At 46.8% G+C, this 24,533-nt stretch overlaps 1 protein-coding gene across 3 annotated transcripts in view; it reads right to left on the bottom strand.

Annotated features, from left to right (window-relative positions):
• Positions 1–11,091: 11,091 nt before the first annotated feature.
• LOC135385967 (hemicentin-2-like) overlaps positions 11,092–24,533 on the bottom strand; it is a 223,015-nt gene continuing 209,573 nt past the window's right edge. Inside the window, exons 10-18 of one of the 3 annotated variants that reach the window (XM_064615624.1) lie at positions 23,945–24,211; positions 23,719–23,850; positions 22,583–22,616; positions 21,916–22,022; positions 21,218–21,271; positions 16,393–16,553; positions 15,228–15,686; positions 14,510–14,666; positions 13,788–13,911 (exon numbers count right to left, since the gene is read on the bottom strand). In XM_064615624.1, the coding sequence (XP_064471694.1) occupies positions 13,889–13,911; positions 14,510–14,666; positions 15,228–15,686; positions 16,393–16,553; positions 21,218–21,271; positions 21,916–22,022; positions 22,583–22,616; positions 23,719–23,850; positions 23,945–24,211 (1,394 nt within the window). In that variant the 3' untranslated portion in view covers positions 13,788–13,888. Of the gene's footprint in view, positions 13,912–14,509; positions 14,667–15,227; positions 15,687–16,392; positions 16,554–21,217; positions 21,272–21,915; positions 22,023–22,582; positions 22,617–23,718; positions 23,851–23,944; positions 24,212–24,533 lie in introns of all 3 variants that reach the window. The other 2 variants (XM_064615622.1, XM_064615623.1) reach the window with 2 other exon arrangements.

Genomic DNA, 24,533 nt, shown 5'->3' with positions numbered 1-24,533 from the left:
CCTGTCGTGTGATTAAAAAGTGGCTCTTCTCTGAAATACATATAGTATAACGGTTCATTTGAAAAACTCTTCATACCTGCGTATTCTCTGCAGGTTTCTCATCTCACACAGGTTATTGTAGTATGCTCTGAGTCCCTCAATGGCCCCTCAATGTCCTTCTGAACGGACAAAGACATATGGTCCACCTTAACACGTACCTGGTGCCTTTCCTTTCCTTTTTCTTAATAAACATATCCCCCCCCCCCCCCTGGTGCTGGACCCGCTAGGTCCACCACAGTGGACACGGTACGCCATCTACGAAGTCCAAGCACTACCACTGGCCCGAATGCGAGCACGTGGATCGATAAAAGCCTGCACCTGCTCCATTTACAGCAGAACTTGCTCACGGTATTTGTAGATGGCGCAGGGCGCCCATACTATTCACGCACTGGACTCTTGCGGTACCCTTGAAAACACGTGACTGTGCTGAGTGTTCGAAATGTGTCATCAGTCCCTGTTCGTTCTAGGAAATCCGTTTCCCTCCACAGATAGAATCTCTTGCCCGTATTCTTCTTTAACGAGTGGCTGGTCCGACTAAGGAGTTTAGCTGTGAATAGAGGGATCCGTAATTGTGACGAAAATCCATCATGTCACACCCGTAATGAAGCTTAGAACCACCCAGTGATTGCTAGTGTGAGCTAACTACTAGAGCCCCCGTAACAACTGCCCGTACTCTTCTGTGTGTCATGCCTTGTTATGTATCGCACATCCGCGCAGTGCCGCGCGTTTTTGTAACATACTACTCCGGTATGGGCTAATAAACTGTACACAACCATTATCCCGCTGTCCTATCTATGCCCCCGTGACGCATTCGACTCTTATTCGAAGCTGCACGCCGTCCAAGCCGCTAGCCACTCTGTAAACATATTGCCTCGCTTCACCGCCATATTGCTCGCCTGTGATCCTCGTCACCTCTCCCGGAATCTTCTCGTATCTTTGCGGGAAAGCCATATTGTCATCAAGGCGGCGAAACCCCTGTGCTGCCAACTGCACAAGCCATTCAAGCGAACGTACGAAGGGCCGCGTCAGTGTTTGAACGGCAAAAGTGGCGACGAAGGGAAAGAGACCTGATAGCACCAGGATATGGCGATGGCCGGTTACCATAATATGGCCAAGCAGTTTTTTTCTTTTTTATTTGGGTTTCTACCCTTCGTACCTTCCTTTTTTGTTTGTTTGTTAACTGTTCCATCGTACCGTTTGTTGCCAGTGCTATACAAGTTACTTCCGAAATGCAATTAAATTACAGTTAGTTACCTCACTCTGAAAGTAAACAAGTTACAGGAGAAGTCTGTCTGAAATGTTACTAATGGAATGTAATTGAATTACCCCTCGACTACTCAAGTATAAAGTGGCCACACATAAACCAACACAGAATTAACTCATTATTTGTTCACAAAGGCTTCCTGAAACAATGATATCGGTTCACACAGTCTATCCTCCCATTCGGTTGCGCTCGATCTAGCCGGCGACACCATCGAGATGCGCATCACGATCCTACGGTAGTGGCGCCATCACAGCGACGGTCGCCGTCAATGCATTCTGGGCTCACAGAAGAGCAGGCATATTAGTATAGAGGAGGCTATGGTTAGAGCATGTCGTTCATTAAATGGAACGACGCCACGCCGGAGGAACTCGTACAGTTGAAAATAGACTTCATTCGTGACGAAATGGTACGACGTGGCCTTGACACGACGGGTACTAAAGAAGAAGTTATCCGACAACTAATGGCCCCTATACGCTTTGTAAGCGCGCGGGGTCACCGCGCATGACGCGAGAGTGACATTTCAACGACGCCTTTGATTGGCTGGAGGAGACATGTGCTCGCTCCAAAAAGGTAAACACAGTAGCGTCCAGCCGAAGCGGAGCGGTAGAACAGCGAATACGGCTCTAATATCGACATCAGAAATGTCGTTTTCTTTCGTGATAATCTTGGCTGTTTGAACCAACGTAAAAAAAAAAGTTGAACGTAGGAATTCCTGGACGTCTGTATTAGTTGGAATGCACGTGCTTCATTCAGAGATCGTTAGTACAGCGTGAGGGTTACGCTGTCAACCTATGGACGGATCCAGTGTGCTTTGTGTGAATGCCCCAGCGGAAATGGGAAATGTAGTCATATAGCACGTCACATTGCTGTATGCTGCAATCAAGGACGTGTCAAAGACTGACGTACTGCAACAGTAGATACGCCGCCCTAAAAGTAGCATACCACTAGACTTGTACAGTAACCTGAGTGGTGTATCTAAGTATATTTAAAAAAAACGAATTTAGTAATCGAACTTGAATACTTTTTCTGTACTTCTACGCAGTTTCCAAGTTACTATGAAGATAGTATTCTGTGCGTCAAGCGAAAGATTCCCTTTTGTAGCCGCAATGCGTCATGTACATAATGCTTCAGCGACTGAGATATTCGGGACATCCACGTCCCTCTTGGGAAGGGGTAGCGCACTGTGCCTTGGGTGGTTTGGGGGCACGCAGGAGGCGATGTGAGGTCCTGAATGGTATGCAGGTAAACTATCCAGACCCTATCAGACAGGATAGAAGTCCGGCGCCGAAATGTGACTTCAAAGTATATAGAAAGTAACGCGTTAGTTTTAAAAGTCCTGAAGATGGTGCCTCGGTACTGCGGCATCAAAGTAACGACTACAAACAACTCTGGTATCAGTAGCTTGCCAGTAGCGACGGTTGATTGCCTTCTCCCACCGCCGATGTTCCCGTTTGTCTTTTGGAACACGGAAGACAGATACTCCATCCAAGTGTCCATAAGACGTATTTATCACAACACGTACTCCACAACACGTATTTACCATTTCGTCGATTAAAAACGAAGAAAACACGAGAAACTCACAGTGTGAAAGCGACCGATTCAGCTTGTTTACCTTTTTCGCTGCTCGCACGTGGTGCAATGGGCTTCTCCACGAATAGGAGCACGCCACATCACCGCGCGCGTCACTCCACTCTCTCCCCCTCCTCTTGTGCGCAGAAACTCACTTACGAAGCGTATACACAAGGATCGAGAAAGTCACACTGGACCGACACGACACCGACACTGACATGGCGCCGACGCCGACGGAAGACAGACTTTGTCACCATATTTTGAATTGGCAAGCACAGCTGTCACACTGCGCCGACAGCGACAGACGCCAGTCGACAAAATGTCGCTTCAGTATCACAGATTTGGATGACAAAACCGGCAGACAGACAGTGTCTGACGACGTGTTGTCAGCGGTTTGATCGTTGCTCAAAATATATCGCCGACAACAGACATATACTGCACGAAAAGTTTTTTTTTTCTTCTTTTTCTGGTACGTCGAAAAGGGGGAAAAAATAAAACACTGTCAAGGAGCCCGCGAAGAGGGAATCACACACGTAACATGAAAAACGGTTAGGAGGTCCTCCTAACCGTTTTTCATGTTACGTGTGTGATTCTTTTTCTGGGAAAGATTGTGTCTTGGACGATTCACGAACGGTATTAAACGGTAGAAGCATTTGGGCATTTATTTAACAACAGCAAATATTTTAGAAGCTTCCGTGCATGAAACTTGCATAGCTTACGCACGGGACATGCAGGTCACCCGATCATTGAGTACTCCAGTCACACAGTTGTTTCGGTAGCATAATTTATTACAAACATTCTACTAGTTATTTGGGAACATGAAGTATTATAACAAACTCAGCTTGGAAGACAAGCTGACTCAACAGTTGAAGCAGAACAGACGAAGAAATTAAACTTGCGGTTGCGGAGTCCGACTGTGCAGAAGCTCAACCTAAGGGTCCCTCGTCGGTTTTGGGTGTCGAGGCATACATAGAAGAATTATGAAGTCACTACTCGGAGCACCGTTGACGAATTCCAAAACAGAATAGGGGTCCATGAAGGTACACAACACATATGACAGCGCGCACAATCCCACTTCACCTGACGCAATCACGACGGGCCGCCACGGAAAGCGCATTGCAAGGCTGTCCAAGGCCAACTCAAGCACGGGAGACATAGCGTCAAGAACTAAGATACACTTGTCTGTGTTGGCCTCGATCTTCGACTATCAACTCTAAATAACGCGAATTCGCCGTACTTTTCCCAATAGGCTTATTCAGGACGCCATGTTGAAAGAAAGGACAACGCAGCTTGTCGGTTGTCGCTGTCATATATGTGCCAGGCTTGTTTGTCAAGAGAGTCCGTCGATAGCGGCATTCGGCTACGGCTGACATACGGATGGCTCTGTCGGCTGTCTTTTGTATGTGCAGTGGGACTGGTTCGCGGACACAATGTCTTTGGATGTCAGCCGACAGGTTCTGTCGGCTGTCGGCCCAGTGTGACACCACCTTTAGAGCACCAGCATAGGTGCCGCCGACACATCAGCGGGATTTTGCCCAACTTTCGATCAAAACACAATCCTACAGCAAATGCCAGCCCTTCTGCAGCAAAGCATTGCTCTTTTAACGGTGGCGACCAGACCTGTCAATCTCTCTACCTACGTTTAACGGCGACAACAACAACAGTGTTTTGTCATGGATCCAAGACCTTGCGAGAACCCACAGTTAGCGCAGTGGGATAATGCCACACTTAATGCCCCCCAAAGCTTCATGCCTCCCGTCAAGCCTCCCAAACCTGCAGAAATTCATGAACCTGAACGTAGCTTAAGAGTCCAATGCAAGGAAAAAGTACTACCAAGAATGACCAATTCTGTCCTACTCTACCAATTTTCATGACCACAGCATTATATCACTGACACTTGGCAGAGTGAGCCTCAAGTATCTGACTAACCTCGCAGCACAACCCAGACTTCACTCTTCATGTGCAGCATAGGACTCCAACAAAGATCCACATAATACTGAGGCCTCTGTGGATCCAGCTCTCATAAATGATTCAGTAGTGTTACATCTGCAGAATACAAGCACCAAACATCACTTCAGAAAGACAAGCGCACAGATAAACAAGTCCATTCTGCTTATGTAGTGCCCATGCTTCGTTGCGACTCCTAGTTACCCCCCTCATACAGCCGGTGTGCGTTATCGCATTTAACACACGTAACATGACACAAGAGAGGAGCGAGATTCTAGATGTACTGCAGATGTATGAGCCTTTTCGCAAGTTAATGCACCTCTACGATGGTATCGAACATGAAATCAACCTCATCCCTGGAAGCAAGCCATACAGTCGTCAGCCGTACAGGCAGTGGCGTATCTAGAGCTACCTGCGCCCATGGCAACATGGTTAACATGATGTCCTTGGGGATGCGTTTTCGTGTGGTCCGCACTAGGTTTCACACTACAACCTCTCTAATGGCGGTTGGTTTAGATCATTTATGAATGTGCCAGGTTGAGTGCCTGACCTGGCACATTCACACCCGACCACATAATGGCGCCCCTGTTCACCTGGCGCCCATGGCACCTGTCAACACCTGCCACACCCTAGATACGCCACTGCGTACAGGTATACCTAGATCCCCGTCGGTTCATCGAATTGCAAACTGCATAACTTCTGGACAAATGTATCATAGTCACGCCCTCTATAGTCCATGGGCTTTAACTTAACAATTTTATTTAATGATGATGAATGGGGAGCTTCATCGCCAGGGGCGATGTGTGAACTATATTCCGCTTAGCCAAATGACGGAGAGTGTTGTACAGCCTTTGCCAAGAGCCGATGACATCATGGACAACATAGGCGGATGTTCTCTGTTCGCTGCGCTTAATTTGAAGTTCGCCTACTGGCAAATTCGTGGCCGAGCTTGTGACCAACCAAAAACGTCATCTGTTACACACAAAGGAACTCTTCAATGGACAAGAATGCCATTTGGGTTAAAGAACGCGCCTGCAACATTTCAGGGAGCCATCAACCTTCTCTTTTCTCAAATGAAGCCCCGACACTCAAAATGCGATGTGCGTTGGGGGAGCGTGTTCTGCCGACGGAACCTGGCAAAGCAAATGCGAGAGCAGGTGCACGGCAACTGAACTAGCCGCCCGTGCCGCTCCGTTTTCTTGAATGTTATGCATGATGACCGTAGCGATGTGACTGCTGCTACAGTGCCCCCCTTCTGGAGACTGTCGGGAGCGGAGCGGTCGACAGACAAGCCCAAGACAGGCGTGGAGTGGACAGCGGCTCGTCGACGAAGGAGAGTGCGCGTCGACGTCCAAGTAAACAGGCTTTACCCGATATAAGGAGACGTCTTGCGACCGGCAACATGGAGTGTGATCGTCTTGTCATTGCAGGACAAAGCGGCGTAGGGTCCAACATAGTGCGGGGAGAGAGGCTTGCGGATAGCGTCCTGGCGCAGGAAGACGTGCACGCAGGTGGCAAGGAAGATGTTGCCGGAAGGCGGTCATCAGGGGGGGGGGGGGTGTGAGCCTCTGGAAGTGCAGGCGTCGCCTTCGACATGTACAAAGCGAATGTCCCTCGTTGACTCAGAGATAAATGAGAGACGGAGGAATTCTGTGACGGAGTAAGTGGTTCCTTAGAAACGAAGGCGAAGGTCAAAGGCTTGCGATCGGTGAGAACATGGAATTGCCGGCGCTGAAGGTAAGGCTGGAAATGCTTGGTGGCGGCGTAAATAGCCAAGAGCTCCCGATTGAAGGTGCTGTACTTCTCTTCGGATGCCTTAAGGCGCTGGGGGAAGAAGGCAAGCGGGACCCATCCGATTTTCAGAGTGCTGCTGGAGCACGGCGCCCAAGGCGTAACGGGAGGCGTCGACCATAACGCGCGTGGGGGGCGACGGGAGGGGATGCACAAGCATGGTTGCGTCGGTGAGGGAAGACCTGGCCTTATGGGAAGCTTCCATAGCCTCTGAGCTGAGGGTGAGGGTGGTGTTGGCCTTCGTCTGCACGCGCAGCAAATCCATGAGGGGTCTTAGCAGGGCAGTGCAGTGCGGAATGAACTGGCGATGGAAGTTTATGAGACCTAAGAATTCGCTGAGCTTGCGCAGCGAAGATGGCACGGGAAAGTCTTTCACAGCCTGAACCTTGGAGTGAAGGGGAGATATCCCGTTTGGAGTGACTTGGTGGCCAAGGAACTCCAACGTGGTGACGCCAAAAATGCATAATCCTGGGTTGATGACGAGGCCGTGCTCGTCAAGACGCTGAAAAAGTTCGCGCAGGTGGGACTCACACTCTTGGAGACTCTTGTTAACAATAAGAAGGTCATCGAAGTAGGCAAGCATGAAGGGAAGACCTCGTATGACCTCATTAATAAATCCATGGAAGGTGTGCGCCGCGTTCCGGAGGCCGAAGGGCATGCGTACGAATTCGAACAAGCCAAAGGGTGTCGTAGTGGCGGTCTTCGGTATGTCTTCGGGCGCTACGTGGGTCTGATGATACGGCCTTAACAAGGTCAGGCTTGCTAGAGAGGGTAGCACCAGCAAGGCTAGCGGTAAAGTCATGGATGTGGAGTAAAGGATATTGGTCCGGGACGGTGCGGGCGTTAAGGGCTCTATAGTCGCCGGTCGAAAAGGCGCCAGTCGCCGGGATCCTTCTTTTGGACCATATCTAAGGCGAAGACAATTGACTTGATGAAGGGCGAATGGGACCAAGCTGGAGCATGTGGTCGAACCTTTAGCGGGCAGTCTGGAGACGGTCGTCAAAAAGTCGCCGCGGTCGTGATGCAACGGGCGATCCGGTGGTTTCAATGTGGTGCATCACACCATACTTGGGCGAAAAATCGCAAGTTGCAAGGCTTGGTGACGGCAGGAAAGTCGGCGAGGACGGCAGCGTACGGGGATGCAGGAAGCACGGTCCGAATTCCGGTACTTGGCAGTGAGGGCAGTGACAGCATCGACGAGTTCCTGTATTAGCTTCTGCAGGCTCCCAACGGCAGCATCAGAGGAGTGAACGGCGGACACGGAATCCACGACCGTGACATGGGAGGGACGGCAGGAGCTTAGTATTCAACAATCCTGTCGACCAACTAGGCAAGGCGGTCAAGGGATACGTCATCTGTACCGGCCAAGACTAAACGAACTTAATTGCTGAGGCAATCGCTGTAGAAAGGGTACCTGCAAGATTAAAGGCGGGTATCCGCAGAATCACCAAGAAGTTGCTTCACGCGGTGGAGCAACTGCGAAGGATGTCGGTCGCCTAATTCCTCCTCGGAGAGGAATTTGCGTATCCGTGACTGCTCGGCGCATGCGAGATAGAACGGCCTCTTTGAGACATTCGTATGGACTCTCGGGCGGCGGGGACGCCAGAGGGTCGTCTACCTGATCGGTAACCCCCATCAGGATAGCGGAGACGACATTTAAGTACCTGATTAGGGGCGACGTAATCCAGCGAAGGGCGAAGCGTGCTTCGACCTGTGAGAACCGGGCTCGAGAGTTCTTGAGCCAGAACGGAGGAAGGCGGAACCGGCCTCTGTGGCTCAGTCGGTAGCGTGTTCGCCTTCTGATCCCGAGATCGCGGGTTCGAACCCGGCCGAGGACACCAGCAACTTTGTGGCAGGGTACAAGTTGCTTAGACACGCCGTCTTCCTCGAGGGACGTTAAATACGGGGTGCCGTGTGATGAGCTTTAATCGCACGTTAAAGAACCCTCAGGTGGGCAAAAGCAATCCACAGACTGACCGTGTGGCGTCGCTCATGATCTCAGTTGTCTCGCGACGTAAACACCCAATTATAAAGGAGGAAGGCGAACCTCTGCCCCTACGGCGCCGATGTCCGGTTGTCCCTGGTGTCGTCGGCTTCAGAAGAAGCCCGCTCCCGGAGCAGGAAGCGAAGCGACGTCCATCAGAGTAGTGACTGAAACGTTCGGGTCAACAAACGTGCATGGCAGCGTGTTCTGCTGGCGGAACCAGACAAAGCAAACGCGTGGGCAGGTGCGCGGCAACTGAATAGCCCATGCCGCTCGGTTTTATTGAACGTTATGCATGATGACCGCAGCGATGTGACGCATCAGTGCTGCTACACGTACCTACCTTGATGACCTCTTGCTTTTCGCCACCACCTTCCCAGAATTAATCGAACTGTATGCGAACTATTTGATTTACTACGGGCAAGCGGCATGAAGGTGTCACTACAGAAATGATGATGTTGGAAAACCGAAAGGCACGGACAAGGAAGGGGACAACACACACACACACACAGAGAGAGATCCTCAGAAACAGACACAGGTTTTCCTACATCTTGATGAAGTAACAGCTTGCCTGCACCCTATCTCTACTTTCATTAGACAAAAGTCGGTTTGGTATGGAATCTATTAAATTCGTTGCCCACAATGCCCACTTGAGTGCGGCCAACAACGGCAAGCTACCTCGACCCCCCCCCCCCTTATTAAATTCGTTGGATTTATTTTGTCAGCAGAAGGCAAGCAACCTGACCTAATGAAGGTCGAAGCGCTGTTGAAAATACCTAAGCCCACGACAACAAAATAATTGTGGTCTTTGCTACAAACAGCTGATTCCAAGATAGCGGCACCACTACAATCACTTGTATGAGCAGGACTTTTTCTTTGGACTTCTGAATGTGAAGCGTCGTATCAGTCACTACACAGAGCTCTAACGTCTTCACCGGTACTTGGCCACTTCGACCACACAGATCCAACAGCCTTTGCAACAGTCGCATCTGCTGTCGCTATTGAAGCCGTTTTTTCTCAAACTCCAGAGAACAAAGAGGTTATTATCGAATATGCAAGTTGTACCTTGACAGCGGAAAGCGGAGAGACATCTCTCGGAACACTGCATCTGACACAGACCTTCAGCGCGAGTTTATAATTATCGACAGTGTCCTCTACTGTCGCTCTTCACCTGATCGACATGTCAAAGATGCAACAGGCAGTGCTCCAGTTGACCCACGATGGAGGCGGAGACATGGACAGTTGCTTGCACTCTAGCCAAAGTTTACGAACGGTATTGGTGGCCTCACCTAACCTCCACTGTCTCCAAATATGTGGCAGGATGTCAAACGTGTGAGGAGAACAACCGTCCCACAACCAAGTCGGTAGACAAAAATGGGCTTTATGCCTGTGAGTGACATTGCGTCAAGCATAATCGCAATGAACCATATCACAATGCCCCCAACAGCACAATACAAATATATCATGAATGCAATTGACTTTGCGAAGCGTTTTATTGTACCAGCAGCAGTCACGTCCACATCAAGCAACGAAGTTGTCAGCTTAGTGACCCCTACTTGCGTACCGCATCGATTAACGCACACAGATTCATCACCCAGTCTGCCAGCATCACTAGAACCAACCAGTGAGGATACTCAAATCGGCACGAAGGCATCACTGGAAGCTTCTGGAGGATTAACCGAAGAGAACTGTGGGCATTGCCAAGGAAGTGTTTAGCTCGGAGAATTCTGAAGCAGTGACATTACACCGTACTTCTCGAGAGCGTAGAATGCCACATTACTTGGATGATTATGTGGTGTCCTTGGACAAATAACTGCGTAACACCCAAAGGGGACTTTGACGACGTAAAGAGGGGCGGGATGTGAGCTAACTACTTGCGCCCCCTGCACTACTGGACGTACTCTTCTATATATATGCCTTGTTATGTATCGTACATCCGCGCAGTGCCGCGCGTTTTTGTAACAGACTACTCCAACATGGGCTGATAAATTCTACACAACCACTATCGTGCTGGTGGTGGTTGTGGTGCTTCTCAAAAGGGCTCGCCGTTGTTAGCTTCACCGAGGAAGGCAACGTCACGACTAACGCCCTGCGGGGAATGTGCGTCCTGGGCCGACCTGTTAGGGAGCTGTGCCGACATATGTCTGAAAGCGTCTGAGGAAAACCCAAGGAAAACCTCAGACAACACATCTGACCTATCCTCTCGACCTATCCCGCTGACCTATGCCCCCGCTACCGTTCACACTGGAAAAGATAGAGCATCAATTAAACGTAGGTTCGCTAGACCACACTACTTCTCTCTACTTCACTGCTTGACTTCTACAGCGGTGGTGTCTATTCTTTCTCATTTGTCCATGTGTCTTTTGAGAAGGAAACTACACATCTGTACATCTCTGTAAACAACGCAAGATGAGTAAATGTAGAAAGTCGGGCAAGTTGGTCGGAGACCATGTTGAAAACGCGCAATATGGGCAATATGAGTGAATCTGAAACAGACTCGAGTTTCGGTGCAATTTATTTATCAACTATTATTCTCATGTCGGTCGGTGTTCACCTTACATAGGAAATTGATAGAAAATATTACAGGTAATTTACAGTGAGGCACCCATTGTTTCCAAGACATTCTTTGCTTCGCAATCCGCGAAGGCGAAGCGCTTCTTCGCAATGTTTTACAAACTCCATAAGAAGGTTCATAAAAGCAAAACAAGAACCACAAATCTCTGACACAAAAACACTCGTAAATATATTAACTACTTCTCGCTGCACTGAGCGTTAATGTTGACTAGTACATGACTTACGGCTTACAAGCCATATTCCGAAGTAACCATAAAAAAAGACAGAGAGAGAGAAACAATAAATTAGACATAGCAAGCACTTTTTCAAGCTGTGTAGTCAACATCAATCGGTGTACAACTTGTGGTGTCCGTTGAGCACATTCCACAAACATAGGAAACGCATCCAAGTCATGACTTCGACCAGGAAGTAAACGAAGTTTCGCAAGTTTCGAAGTACTCATTCCACAAAGCTCGCGTGAATGTGCACAATCACGATAGCGTAAGAAACGGGAGACAGCGCACTGCACGCGTGATGGTTGCTCGCGATTTTGCTGCGAAACGCCATTACTCTGAAGCGTCAACGAGCCTTCACTTTGTACGGGAACGACTAACCAGAAACGCGTATCGGATGGTGACTGAGAGAAAATATGGCGCCATTCCAAAGAATGCGGCAACAAACACACAAAAGAAAAACAGAAGAGAAAGCAATCACTGACTGACTGCACTTTCAACGCATGTCTCATGAAAATGGCTTACACAGCACCTTTACATTTCTGTCAGTGTGATGTTGTCAGAAACAGTGCAAACGTGATGTGAAGGACAATGCATGTGGAATCACCGCGAACAAACTCTCGAGATTGAAGATAGAGCAAAGAAAAACGTGAATACGCAACGTAACGATTGTAGTAAACTTCTTTGGTGTATTGGGTTGGGCAAGAAAATACGGTTTGTCTTGCATTTTCTTCTGCGTTCAGTTGTGAATCTCCCCTTTCTGACGCACCTCTACTTCACACCAGTCTTTTCCAGTGAGCCTTGTCTTCAAATAAGTGCAAGTAACCGAAGGAACAGCAACAGAGTGCAAATTGCCGACATCGTATCAGGTGACGATGCAACTAAAGATGCATCACATGAAATGCCGGTACACTGTCTTTGGTAGCGCAGCCTGAGCACGCAAACTCGCTCAGAGCATCGCTGCATTACTCATTGCAGATCTCAGGTCATTTCACTTTCACTTTAGGCAAAACACGGAAATACTTGAGTTGATTCATGACCTCAAATATAGCAACCTTCTTGTGACCAATATGGCCCTTAGAGAAAAGTGACGTCTTGCTCATTTAGTTTCAATTTTGCTAATAGCAAAACGTTGTTAGGTAATCAAAGTTGCTAAAACATCAAAGCAAATACAACAACTAGAAGTGACCACATTTGCGAAGAAACATCGACGTCCTACATCGAGACGTCCTGGAACTTGCGGTGAGTTGAATCAGTCTCTGAGTCCGAGCAAATTGTCTTTCAGTTTTTGTTGCACAGTGCACAGCTTTGCTTTGGTGCGTCCCTTGTGCTATCGTGGTGGCTTAAAGTCAAGTGAAGTGAAGACACTCGCACACTTACATGGAGACTGAAGCACATTGTCATAGCTCACACACCATTCACACTGTCGACGATCAGCTCCTTTCTCTGTGGGAACCAGTCTTGGGGAGGAGTGACGGCAGAAAGGCAAGAGGGCCGATCACAATCAACAGTCATACCGCGCGCCAAGTTCCTTATCAGTGAAGACGTTACAGACACGCATAATAGGGGTAAGGTTGTCGTTCTGTACCCGTGCTGACTCTCAACGATGTACGTGCAGTTGTGAAACGTATGCTACAGAATGGCAGACAGCAAGAATATGGAAATGGTAAAAAGACAGAAAGAGCGTGTTTTTCTTTTTTTTTTTTTTTTTTTGCTATGAGTTTTTTCTTTGACGACAGAGCAGATCAGTGTCTATACTCTTCCAAGAAGTGCCCGATAGCACTATTTCTAATTCATATTAAAGAATATTACATTACAGTTTTTAATCTTTTCGAGCGTACCCCTGGTCGGTATTGACTCGTGTTATGAGATGCTCTGCTGCGTTCCGTGTCATTAGCGTTTCGATTGTACGCGTCGCTGTCAGCATCAGCCACAGAAACTGAAGCCCTATCTAAATACCAAACATACAGGAATATGACGGTGTGCCTTGACAACAACTGACGTGCTTTGATTTGGTCTGGTACATCACAATGAAAAACTGCAGCTCACACTCAAACTGGACTTTGTTTCTGGTCGCATTTTGCAACACACCACATGACTTTCTGGGACACAATATTGCACGAAATAACGAGGGCCCTCCCTGAACAACTGAGGTGTCTTCTTTCAAGGCTCTACTTTGAGAATATGTCCCACGCTGATGCAGCACGCGACATCCAGAAGTGACGATTCTGCATGAGCCTAAACAACAACGCGTCGCTGTCAGGGAACTTGGCAGCCGGCGATCGAGTTGAGTGGTGCTGTGACGGGTGTTTCGCAGACGCTTGGTCACAGAACTCATTTCGTGGAGGGCACGGTCAGTCCTTCCGCTTACGTGCCTTCGGTGGCAAAGGCGGCTCGGACCGTGGAATTGAGGCACCAGCCTTCGGTGGCAGCGGCGGCTTCACTAGGCGTGGGTCTGGCACACGCCCGGCCTTCACATCCTCGTACATGTCAGCGTACAGGAGCTCGTCATTGATATCTGGTCTGTAGGGCTGCAGAGAAAGTAAGTCCTGGCGTTAGACCAAACTTCAGGTTGAAAAGTGATCGGCCGACGCCTCACCAAAAAGAGGGCATGGATCCCGGCGCCAATGCACAGAAAGGAGCTAGGATAAACTATGCAAAGAGCTTCTGAACAATTTCAGAGACGCTAGTCCGAGCCTTGCGAGAGCGCTGTTGTTTAAGGAAATTTATTTAACGATGTTTGCATCACTACAGAACAGGTGCACTGAGCCATTGACGAATTGTTCCAATAATCATTAAGTATAGCGGGTAGTGAATTATTAGTTTAGTGTTCAAGTGGTTGTGGTCATCAGTAGTTCAAGTTCGGTATTGCTGGAACCACACGTGCGTCAAGCTCTTTCTGTGATGATGTGTAGGCGATGCAGATCCAGAGATGCACTACGCTGACATTCTCTATGGTTTAGAATGGATTATATACACGAACCGGATCATGCTTTTCAATGCTTTTCACATCCAACATTGCTTTGTATTTCGCAAGATCGTCCTGACAATACATAGCATACGAGAACGCAAAAAGGTAAAGCATCAGTTGCCCGAGCATTTTTTTTTTTTTGTTGCTGTTGTACTTACCTGCTGCTGCATTGTCTAACGATTGGTGAAATTTGAGCGTAGCGTACTCCGTCGGAAGTGGTTCTCTCCGGGAGGACTTAACTGGCTTATGCGCATGGTTGAGCAGCGCCAAGTCGGCATACACAACCCCCTCCCGGTTAGTTCTCAACAAGGCCACCTGCTAGAGCAAGCACACACAACAAAATGGCATGCTGTTAGCAACGATCGTACACATGTACAAGCCACGCACTGTATTGTGGCAATGTGACCGGAAGTGCATACGGTTCAAAATTTGCTGGTGTCCGTTATGAAATAACACAACACAAAGACATATTTACTTCACAGAGCTGCTTGTCAGCATAAAAAGGACTGAACCCTTTTTTCGGGTTCAGTCCTAATCCTTCACAATAAGGCGTCATAAAGTGAGCAAGGAGGAAGTGGCGTGACGCCAAGAACAACATGAAGAAGCCAGAAGCCAGATGATCGACAGAAGACGACAAAAGGCGTGATTTATGTAGAGCTGAAGTGACACAATGATCAGAGAAGTGTGATTACTTCGGATGAGAAAATCCTAAGACGTGGCTCGAAGCCGCTCGAAGATAGCGGCTTCAATCACTTAGAGCTCGTGCGGTGGATAAAGAACAGGCAGAAGACAGAAAAGGTTCAAAGGAAGAAACAGCAGACGATGATACAGTAGTGGTAGAACGGAAGTAGACTGGCAGGACAATTTGCAACTGACCCGTGGTGTCGATGGTTTAGGCGTAGATTGTCCTACTACTGACAAAGGCGTACGTCTATCAGGACGGGATGAGTCTGGAGTAGTAGAGACTGGACTAATGTCTCCGTCCTGGTTAAACACACTGTTCTCGTAGCCAGACTGGGAAGGTGATGGAGACTTCAGAGTCACTGATCTTCGTCCCAGCGATCCTACGGCTGCTCCTTTGCTGGATGGTGAGATGACCGCATGACTCACTGGCTTTGTTGTTCTCGGTCGAGGCGGAGGCAACCCTACTCCGTTAATGCTAGACATTGTAGGATCCATCATCGAACGCGGCAGCACGTTGACATAATGCGGAGGTTTCTTTGCTTGTTGAGTAACATGAGGCGAATTATTTCCTCCACGCACGTTAGGGCCTGAGTCAGAGATGATGGTCGTTGCTGTTGAGTCTGTCGTGACCGTAGACGCTGTGGAGGGCGGCTGTGTGTGGGGGGGAAGCACATTTAGACATATCGCACACAGAGGAACTGGAGGCTTAGCGAAGTTGCAGAAGTTGATGCGCGTGTAGTAGAGTTTGGAAAGTCGTGTTATTCATATGCTTTCTCTTTTTATGGACATTGGCATCCTTAAGGTCTCGTGATTTTAATATCTTTGTACCTGTTATAATGTGTATTACTTGATTCGTTTAGCATAATCATGTTGGTTTTTAACTCGGTTCATCAGAATTTGTCATTGTTTGGTGCATCATGGCCGTAGTTGCTTTTGCGCTATTAAACACCAACAGATCATCATCATCATCATCGTCATATGCTTTATAAGTGTGTTAAATAACAATATACTGTAGAGCAAAGTGTTACAAAAGCCGGACACGAGTTCCACTGAGAGTACGAACCTTGGATCCACGAGACAAATACGAACTCTCTGTCTATCTAAGTGTTTCAGTACGGTAGACTCTTTCAGATCTTTACCTAGTCATCAATTTCATTTGAATCTTCGGCACCTTACGAGTTTGCTGTAATAATTCGCCATGACATTGTGAGAAAACACAACATGCGTTACACGTGTTACGAGCATGCACACGAGATGTCCGTTTGTCGTGATTAGCAGCCGCGATGGTTAACAATTACCTAAAAACAACGTGCATCACGTTGTCCCCCATTCCAAAAATGGTCTACGTCGAACGTACCCCTTTCGGATTCCTCTGTGGATGGAATGGCATATTTTCGTACATAGCCCTGTTTTCCGCTTCATTCCCTAGAGGCGGTGGCCCGTTTTCCGTCTTCGTCCCTTCAACGTTCTGGTACAGTGGCTCCGCCGCCACCTTGGCCTTGGCTGGGCTGTTCAGGTCTATAGAACGAAAAAGGAAAGAATGCAAGCGTCTGTGAGTTCCCCTTCGTGCACAACTCCTCGTATTTGCCGTTGTGAATTAGCTACGCTTGGCTAGCAAACATCTAAGACTAGTTGTGCCATAGGGAAAAAAAAAAGAAAAAGAAACTGTATTTATATAGCAGTGTATAGTTGGGGCAACGCTGTCGCCTATCCTATCCTTAAAAGTCCAACAGTGAGAGAAAAAAAAAGCTGAAAAGATCCTTGAAGCCAACCAAGGAAAAGTAACACCAAATGTTAACAGAAACAGAGACGATATCGCACACTCAGAATATTTGAAACAGAAACGGAAGTGAAAATTGTTGACGGTAATAATTCGGGGGGGGGGGGGGGCGAATATGTTTATTGAGAAAAAAAAAGCGAGGAAAGGTTAGTCAGGCATAGGCCGACTTGCTATTCCTTCCATAAAAATAAAACGAAAAAAAAGAAAGAAAAGAAACACACACACAGACAGGTACTACAGGAGTCGAATCATTACAATCCTTTACCGCATTTATGAAATAAAGCTGAATGAAGCAAACTAAAATTAACTGAGGAACTAAAACTAAAATGAACTGTCAAGCAAACAGTAAATAGGAGAAGCGTACGCTTCTTATATGCTTATGGTGAATTGCAAGCTGCAAACATAGCTAACATTCATGAATACATGTTCATATGTCAGCTGTTCAAACAAACAACGCATATATATTTTTGAATAAATGTTGTCTGTTGTGCGCACTTATCCCTACGTCTATCTATCTATCTCTACGTAGAGTATTAAAAAAATAAAGATAAGAAGAAGACGAAGGGAAACGACAAGCCGGAGGGGGGGGGGGGGGTGCGGTACCGAACACCAAAACAGCAACGAACCGATAGTGGTGGTAACCGAAACTGAAACAGAAAGAAACATGGGTCAGTAACCCGAACGCGGTAACGGAAGCGAAAATGATTCCGTTACCTTTCCCTGAAGCCAGCCACAGTCCAGCTACTGATTATCTCTGAGATTATCTATAGCAGAGTTAACCAGGTTCCTGAGTAACCAGCGATTAGCTTTTGCGCTTGAGACAGTGATGCAGCTCACCTATGACTAGCTATAATATTCGTAATAATAAATTCCATCATCAACTGCCTGAGTAATTCTGAACGGCTTGTTGTCAAGATGGAAATCAGTTAGATTTGTAGACCTCGTTGCATCTGAACGCCCCCGGTTCACATAAGTAGTTGAGGCCGATGTCTCAAGTAGTAAGCGCGTTTCGTCAGAAATAATTAAGCGTCAAAGTCCGGAAACGCACACATTCATCTGCTATTCAGTCCTCACAAAACACGTCGTTTGCGCCGGACGTTACGGAACTGCGACTTAGTACAGTACACACAGCACATGACTACTACTCGTGGAAGGCACCGAATGCCAAGACGCACACTTTACATATCTTGAGTAGCGCGCTCAAAATGTTCTTGGTATTTTGGTACCTTCCTCAGTATTTCCCAAACGGCATTTGTAATATACCAAATACTTTTTCAAAATTTTACTACTGCCAGTATGTGTACTATAATTACTTTTTATGTGCCTGTTGGTTTTCAAATCATGTTCCGCTTCACGACTTCTTACAGCGACCTTTTCATTCCGCATGACCTTTCCGATGGAATCCGCTTTCTGCTACTACTTGGTAATCTCAAATTTTAGCTTTTCTTCCGAAGTCTTTCCTTTCGAGGGTTTATCCCTGGCAAATTCAGTGCTTTTCAACTGACGACAGAGCGAATGTTGTGACTCACACGCGACTAGGCCTTTAAGCGTTGGCATGCGGGCAGTATTAGCTGTATTCCGCCACTTCGTTTTTTTGGTAGAGACACCTGGATGGTCTCTGTAGCACTCAGAGCAGGTTTAGTTATGCCACATAATTGGCGATCGCGGAATGGAATCTAGGAAGGAGGCACCCTATCTTCCACGGTCGTTTTCTTTTTGAACAGCTTACAACCAAACGAGAACTTATCTGTCCAGTGTAAGCTTTGCCCAAGATTATTTCTTCAAAGAAAAAGATGGCTGGCAGACGGACGTCATGCAATACAACCACCACTAGGAGCCAGTAGAGCCTGCTTGAATATTGTTACAGAACGGTAAACAGTTTGGCGAGCGTCAAACGTCTGTCTGACGACAACGCTAACGGGACTAGAAAATGAACAGTGCATTGCGATGAAATGAGCGAAATAACACACGACAGCACAGGTTATTTCGCTCATTTCGTCACAATGCACTGTCCAAACTAACTACCCTTCCTTCTTCTCTTCTTCTCTAACTACCTTTAATCTTTCCTTTTCCTTTCCTTTTTCTGTAAAGAAATTCCACCACCACCCCCCAACTTTCTACGCCGAGTTAGAAAATTAAAGTGCTTGTGTCTCCCATTTGAGCGCATATGGTCCAATCTCAGCATAAATATTCCCCGAACAAGTTCGCTTCTTTTAAAGAGATCCAGTGAAAATCGTGATCCCCTTCCCAGTATCATTTTGAGTGTGGAGTGCTCTGCCATGTCAGCGTCATAAATCCCTTCTCATGTCGTCTACACATCACGCCATCCTCATCATATTATATTTGTTTTTCCTTCATCTTTGTGATATATTTTGATTTAGGAATAGCAAGCCGACCTTCGGTCAGGCTGACCTTTCCGAAATAAACGTATATCCCCCCCCCTTCTCTGCACCTCGTTTTCGTTTGAATGGCTCTAGCCCACTATAATATGCTACGACATTCCACCGTATCATTTCGCCCAAGGAATGCAGATGCTAAAAGCACATCTCCATTGACGATAAAAGAGCTAAAAAGACCAGCACAGACGACACAATGTAAACCAACCATGAAATGCACCAACAAGCCCAAACGGATGTTTTAGTGCACATCTCCATGTTGCGAAATTTGGTGTAATACAGTAAGGTATGCTTGCCTGCGTGAATAATGCCGTTATTTTGTGCTGTAAGACATGATATGTATCACTGTATTACGTTTTTCTGCGGGGCCTTGTTGTGTACGTTACGCAACGACTATAACAAAATCAACCTAATTATTCTTAATTTTTATCTTTTTTATTTGTTCTATATTGTTCGAAAACAAAAATGATCGAGAGTCTGGATTTAACTTCCCGAGCTTAGTGCCAATTTTGCGATTGTGTCCTAATACATATACAGTGTGTCCCAGCTAACTGCGAACAGATTTGTTTAAAATATATAGATAACTTTTTTCAATATGAATTAAATTGCAATACAGACAGATGCTGAAGGGCACTCCTTAGGAGGGCACCAGCAAACTCCTTAGGCAATGTCCCAATTAACTTTTAATACTTAACTTTCTAATTATAAAAGCTACGAAGCTATCCCTATCAGAACATCAGGTCCCTTCGGTCACCTGATACCGTAGCCGTTTTCAGAACAAAAATCCGTTCGATAGATCCGCTCGCAATGAACAAAATAAAAAGAAAAATGGTGTTCCTTCACGAATTTTTTGCGGACGGTCTATCTAACGGATTTTTGTTCCGAAAACGGCAGCCATATCAGGGGACCGAAGGGACCAGATGTTCTCATTGGAACAACCGCATATATTTTATAATTAAAAGGTTAATAAGGACATTGCCTTAGGAGTTTGCTGGTGCCCTCCTAAGGATTGCCCTTCAGCATATGCTATATTGTACTTGATTTCATCTCGGAAAAAGTGATATATATATTTTTAAAAAATATCTTCCCATTTAGCTGGGACACCCTGTATAAAAGGTGGTGGCGGTGATGAAACCGCTTGCCGTAGTCGGTCACGCTTAGGCAGACATACATAAAAGACCACCGATACACCAGACAACGGAGGAACCAATGAACGCGTAAAAATGTGAATTGCATGCATCAGATTGGTCATGAGAAATTATGATCTACTGTTCCCCCAGCGCAGGGTGCGGTGCCCGCGCAGAACCATGCTAAATACCACAACGTACTGTAGTAGCCGGCCCAGTGTACAGTTGGGCCAACATATCCATATTTTCTTTTTTTAAACCAACCAACCAACGATCACAACGATTAACGTTCAGGTGGTGAACAGGAACATTCAAGTAACTACAATTTCACTTCCATATAGGTTCGAAAATGACAGGAAAGTTTTTCGTTTAGTCTAAATTTAGCCTAGTGTAGGGATGTTCACCGAGCCTTCAGAACATGCGACGGCTTGACCATTACGTTTATAACACCAAATACAAACAACAAAACAATGCAAAACAAAACTATTTTCCTTGCTAACATTAATACATCAGTCGCTGGAATAAAAATTGGAGAAACAGGCGTGAAAAACGCTTGAATGAGTGGATACTTTAGCGATCAATATAGTATTCTTTGGCCAGAGATTAAGTCAAATCAGCAAAACTCCTAATCCCAAACAATCAAACAGTAGTTCTTGGGACGTTTTGCAGGGTGGCTGCCTCAGCAGTTTAATGAAGGCCGCACCGCAGCAGGCCTTGATAACGTAGGCTTCGTACGGGCCAACCCCCGTACGGCCGTAAGTTGGGCCAATAGTTTGACACAACCTGGGATTTTGTATTTCTGTGACACAATTTTCTCACTAAATCATATTTTGCTCCCACGCTTTATAAAGTTGTCAACCAACCTGTCGCGTGTCTCACCTGAGATGATTCTGCGTTTCCTTCTGGCCTCCTCAACTCGCTTGAATGTGATCACTGTGCAGAGTGAGTGCGGTGTGGGAGTCAGTCGCATGCTGGGTGTGCATTGTTATTTAGGGGCACAGAGGAAAAGGAAGGAGGAAAGAGGCAGACACAATTGTTGCTCCTCTGGTAGCCAGCGAATAAGAACAAATAGGGACCAGTGGTACTGGAGATGCGCTGCATGTAGTTTTGAGCAAAATTACTGCAGTAATTTGGTTATTTACTTCCGCTAATTACTGAAGTTAACTTGTTTTTCGACACTGTCCTTTATGGAAATCGGAGTCTCTAGGAGCTTGGAGGGATTTCGAAACTTCATATTGCTATCATATTGCATGCTGTGCGTTTGATCAACAAACCAGCTTACTCTGAAAAATATGTCACTTTTGTTTCACGTACTTCTCGTATTTCAAGCCCCAGAGCCGCCAATCGTCCCTATTTGTTCTCCTAACCATGTCAGCTCAATCGAGCAATACCAGCATGAAACTATGAGGAGCACTACAAGCTGAGCTCTACAAGCTTTCGAGAGCTTACATGGTAGAACTCGATCAAAATATCATTGAATGAATCAGTGAATGGAACCCATTTTACTAAGTATACAACCTTGTAAATGCATCGAAAATACGCACTACAGACTGGTACATTTGACTCAGGCTAACTACCTGAATTTCCTGTCCTTTCGCCAGGGCTACCATTGAGCAGGTATGGAAGGTGGAATCCTGGTTTGTGGATGGTCATGTCTTCTGTGGTGCTCAGTTTGCCATCGGGGCTATTTTGGGGAACCAACGGGACAATGACGTGGTGAAGGTTCCAGGTTATGGGGGTTTTAATGAATATACAGGTCATGCAGTGCAAGACTGACTCAAGGTGCCCGTTAAAGGACAGTATGGGTCTGTGGTGAAACTCTTGTTTTCAGTTGTTTGTCCAGGTGGGACGAGCCGCACATTTATGTATCGAAGATGTCGTACTCATATTTTGGTATTACGAACCGCAACCATTAATTCTGTACCTCCATTTGCTGTACTTGACAGAGTAAATGTTCAATACCGTGTATCGCACTTGGGTCAGTCTTGAAAACTGTGCACACATTTGTGCAACATAGCTACATGCAAATGATGGACCTGCATGCAATGTTCGTATAAAATAGCGCAGGTTTCGCCAGAATATTCTGTAACGTATTTTGAGTAAGCTGCATTGAAATGACCTTGAGAGAAGGTGAAATATGAACTATCAATGAGTGCACTGTGAAGGTGCATTGAGAATTCTGCATGCTGCATCACAAGAAAGGCCAGGGTATCGGCGATACGTCACAGAGAAAGAATCACTTACGGTTGTCTGTCCTCGTATCCTGCTTTTTGGCCAGCTGAAACAAGTACACGCCAACTGAACACACCACTTACCGTGCTCATAGGGTCCATGAGAGATGAACAATAATGCAAGTGTTAGATGTCATGCCATAACCGTTGGGGAACGGAACCGATAGGGGTACGCTATTGTTGAGACCGGATTTTAGTAATTCCAGTCATTTGAGCTTAATAATCTGCTTGTAAAGAGTGTGACCAACATCTGAAGGAACAGCGAAATGGCATATAGAGTTGTTCGAAATCCAGCTTAATTAATGAAGCAGTCTGTCAGGAGCGATTATGGAAAATATTTACGCTCGGCGGTGCCTTATCGCTCCGAAATTCAATTCAACTTTTAAAAAAAACGTCCTGAAGAATGAGCCGTGTGCCGAGAGGCATAGCCTTCGAGAACCGACAAGATCAGCTGCCGTGACGACGTAAGGAACACAGTATGAGCGAGTCGCCCGGTCGGAACTCGCTCCGGTCCCCGTCCCCGTGACGTCAGGTTACTCACTCTCTGACGGGCTCCCCAGGGAGGGTATCTAGAGCGCGCTCGGACGCCTTCGCGCGTTCGCGCCTCGGAGGCCACGGACGCGTTCGCGCCTTCTCCCTGGTGCTGCAGGTCAGCTGGGACCATTGTTTTTGTGCAGGAACGCTCATTGTTCTTCGCGCATCGTGCCACAGCCATAAACAAAAAAAATATATGTGGCGCTTCCTTCACTGTCCCTTTAAGAAGACGGCTTTGTCCTCATTTTTGTCTGGAGAAACATTCGTGGGATGCGGCGGACGGCAGTGTTCAGTGTGTGTGGCGGCTAAGGGTAGTGATGGTGCGAACTGCGGCCTGATGCGTTGAGCCCTGGACTGGGGTTGAGCCCTTAGCATTTCGTTAAACAAGAAAAAAAAAAAAGAAGAAACGTCAGCAGAGTGTGTTTCTACCAACTACTTCTAAGCAAATTGTTTAAAGCTTTCATTTATCTTATTGCGAATGCTTTTTTTCCCGACATGGTTCCTTGCATTCCATATCAACGGTCCCAGAGCATTTGTAACTTCGAATAAAGCTTCAAAACAACCATATGGAAACACATGAAGGAATATGCTTGCAGGCCAATAGCATGCTCTTACCTCGCTTTCGCCGGCGCTTCATGATGAGAACTAGAATCACGATGATAATAATAAATATAAGCACGATGAGCCCGGCGATGCCTGTGATCATCATTACTTGCTCGTCGTCCAAGTAGACATGATTATACGCACCTGCGAAGGCAAAGAGTCAACAAGCAGCTGAGTTGAATCCCGTAAAAACGAGAAACGACCGGGAGACTAACGAAAATAATAAGAGATAACGTACCACCTAGAGCATTGATGGTCTGCTTGCATTCAGCGGCTCCAAGCGTACCGTTCGGTAAACAGAAGTAAGTGCCGTACTGTTCCGTGACCGATGAGTCGGTTAAAGTGTGGACACTTCTCAGGCCCTCTGTGTAGATATGGTCCTCAATAGTCTCATTGCCTCGCATCCAAATGATATTGACACGTGGAGGATTAGCATCCACTTCGCATATGATGGTCGTTTGGCCTTCGTCGTTCTTGCTGGTATATAGTGTGCAAGATGGTGCATCTGTTAAGAACAAACAGTGGGTCAAGACTATTGTTACAGCATATCATGGCTTCCTGCTTCTCGAGAGCGAGAATGTGTAGAGCATGTTGGTTGAGACTGAACATGATTTTGAGAATGAAGGTCGCTTCTACAATCTCGCGTCCACCCTTCTAAGCTTGGACGCGAGATTATAGAAGCGACCTTCATACATAGTTCCTCCAACAACGTGAGTCAGAGGTCTGTCAACCTGTCACCGCTAGAGGTCTCCTTTGTTGCAAGGGACTTTCCTGACTAGAGTTGTTTCTCCAAATAAAATCAGTTGCTAGTTGAACGCTTCCGTGTG

Source organism: Ornithodoros turicata, chromosome 2, assembly GCF_037126465.1.
Source record: "Ornithodoros turicata isolate Travis chromosome 2, ASM3712646v1, whole genome shotgun sequence".
Classification (NCBI taxonomy): Eukaryota; Metazoa; Arthropoda; class Arachnida; order Ixodida; family Argasidae; genus Ornithodoros; species Ornithodoros turicata.
Note: the sequence above shows the minus strand (reverse complement) of the source record. Positions and strands in the feature narration are given on the sequence as shown.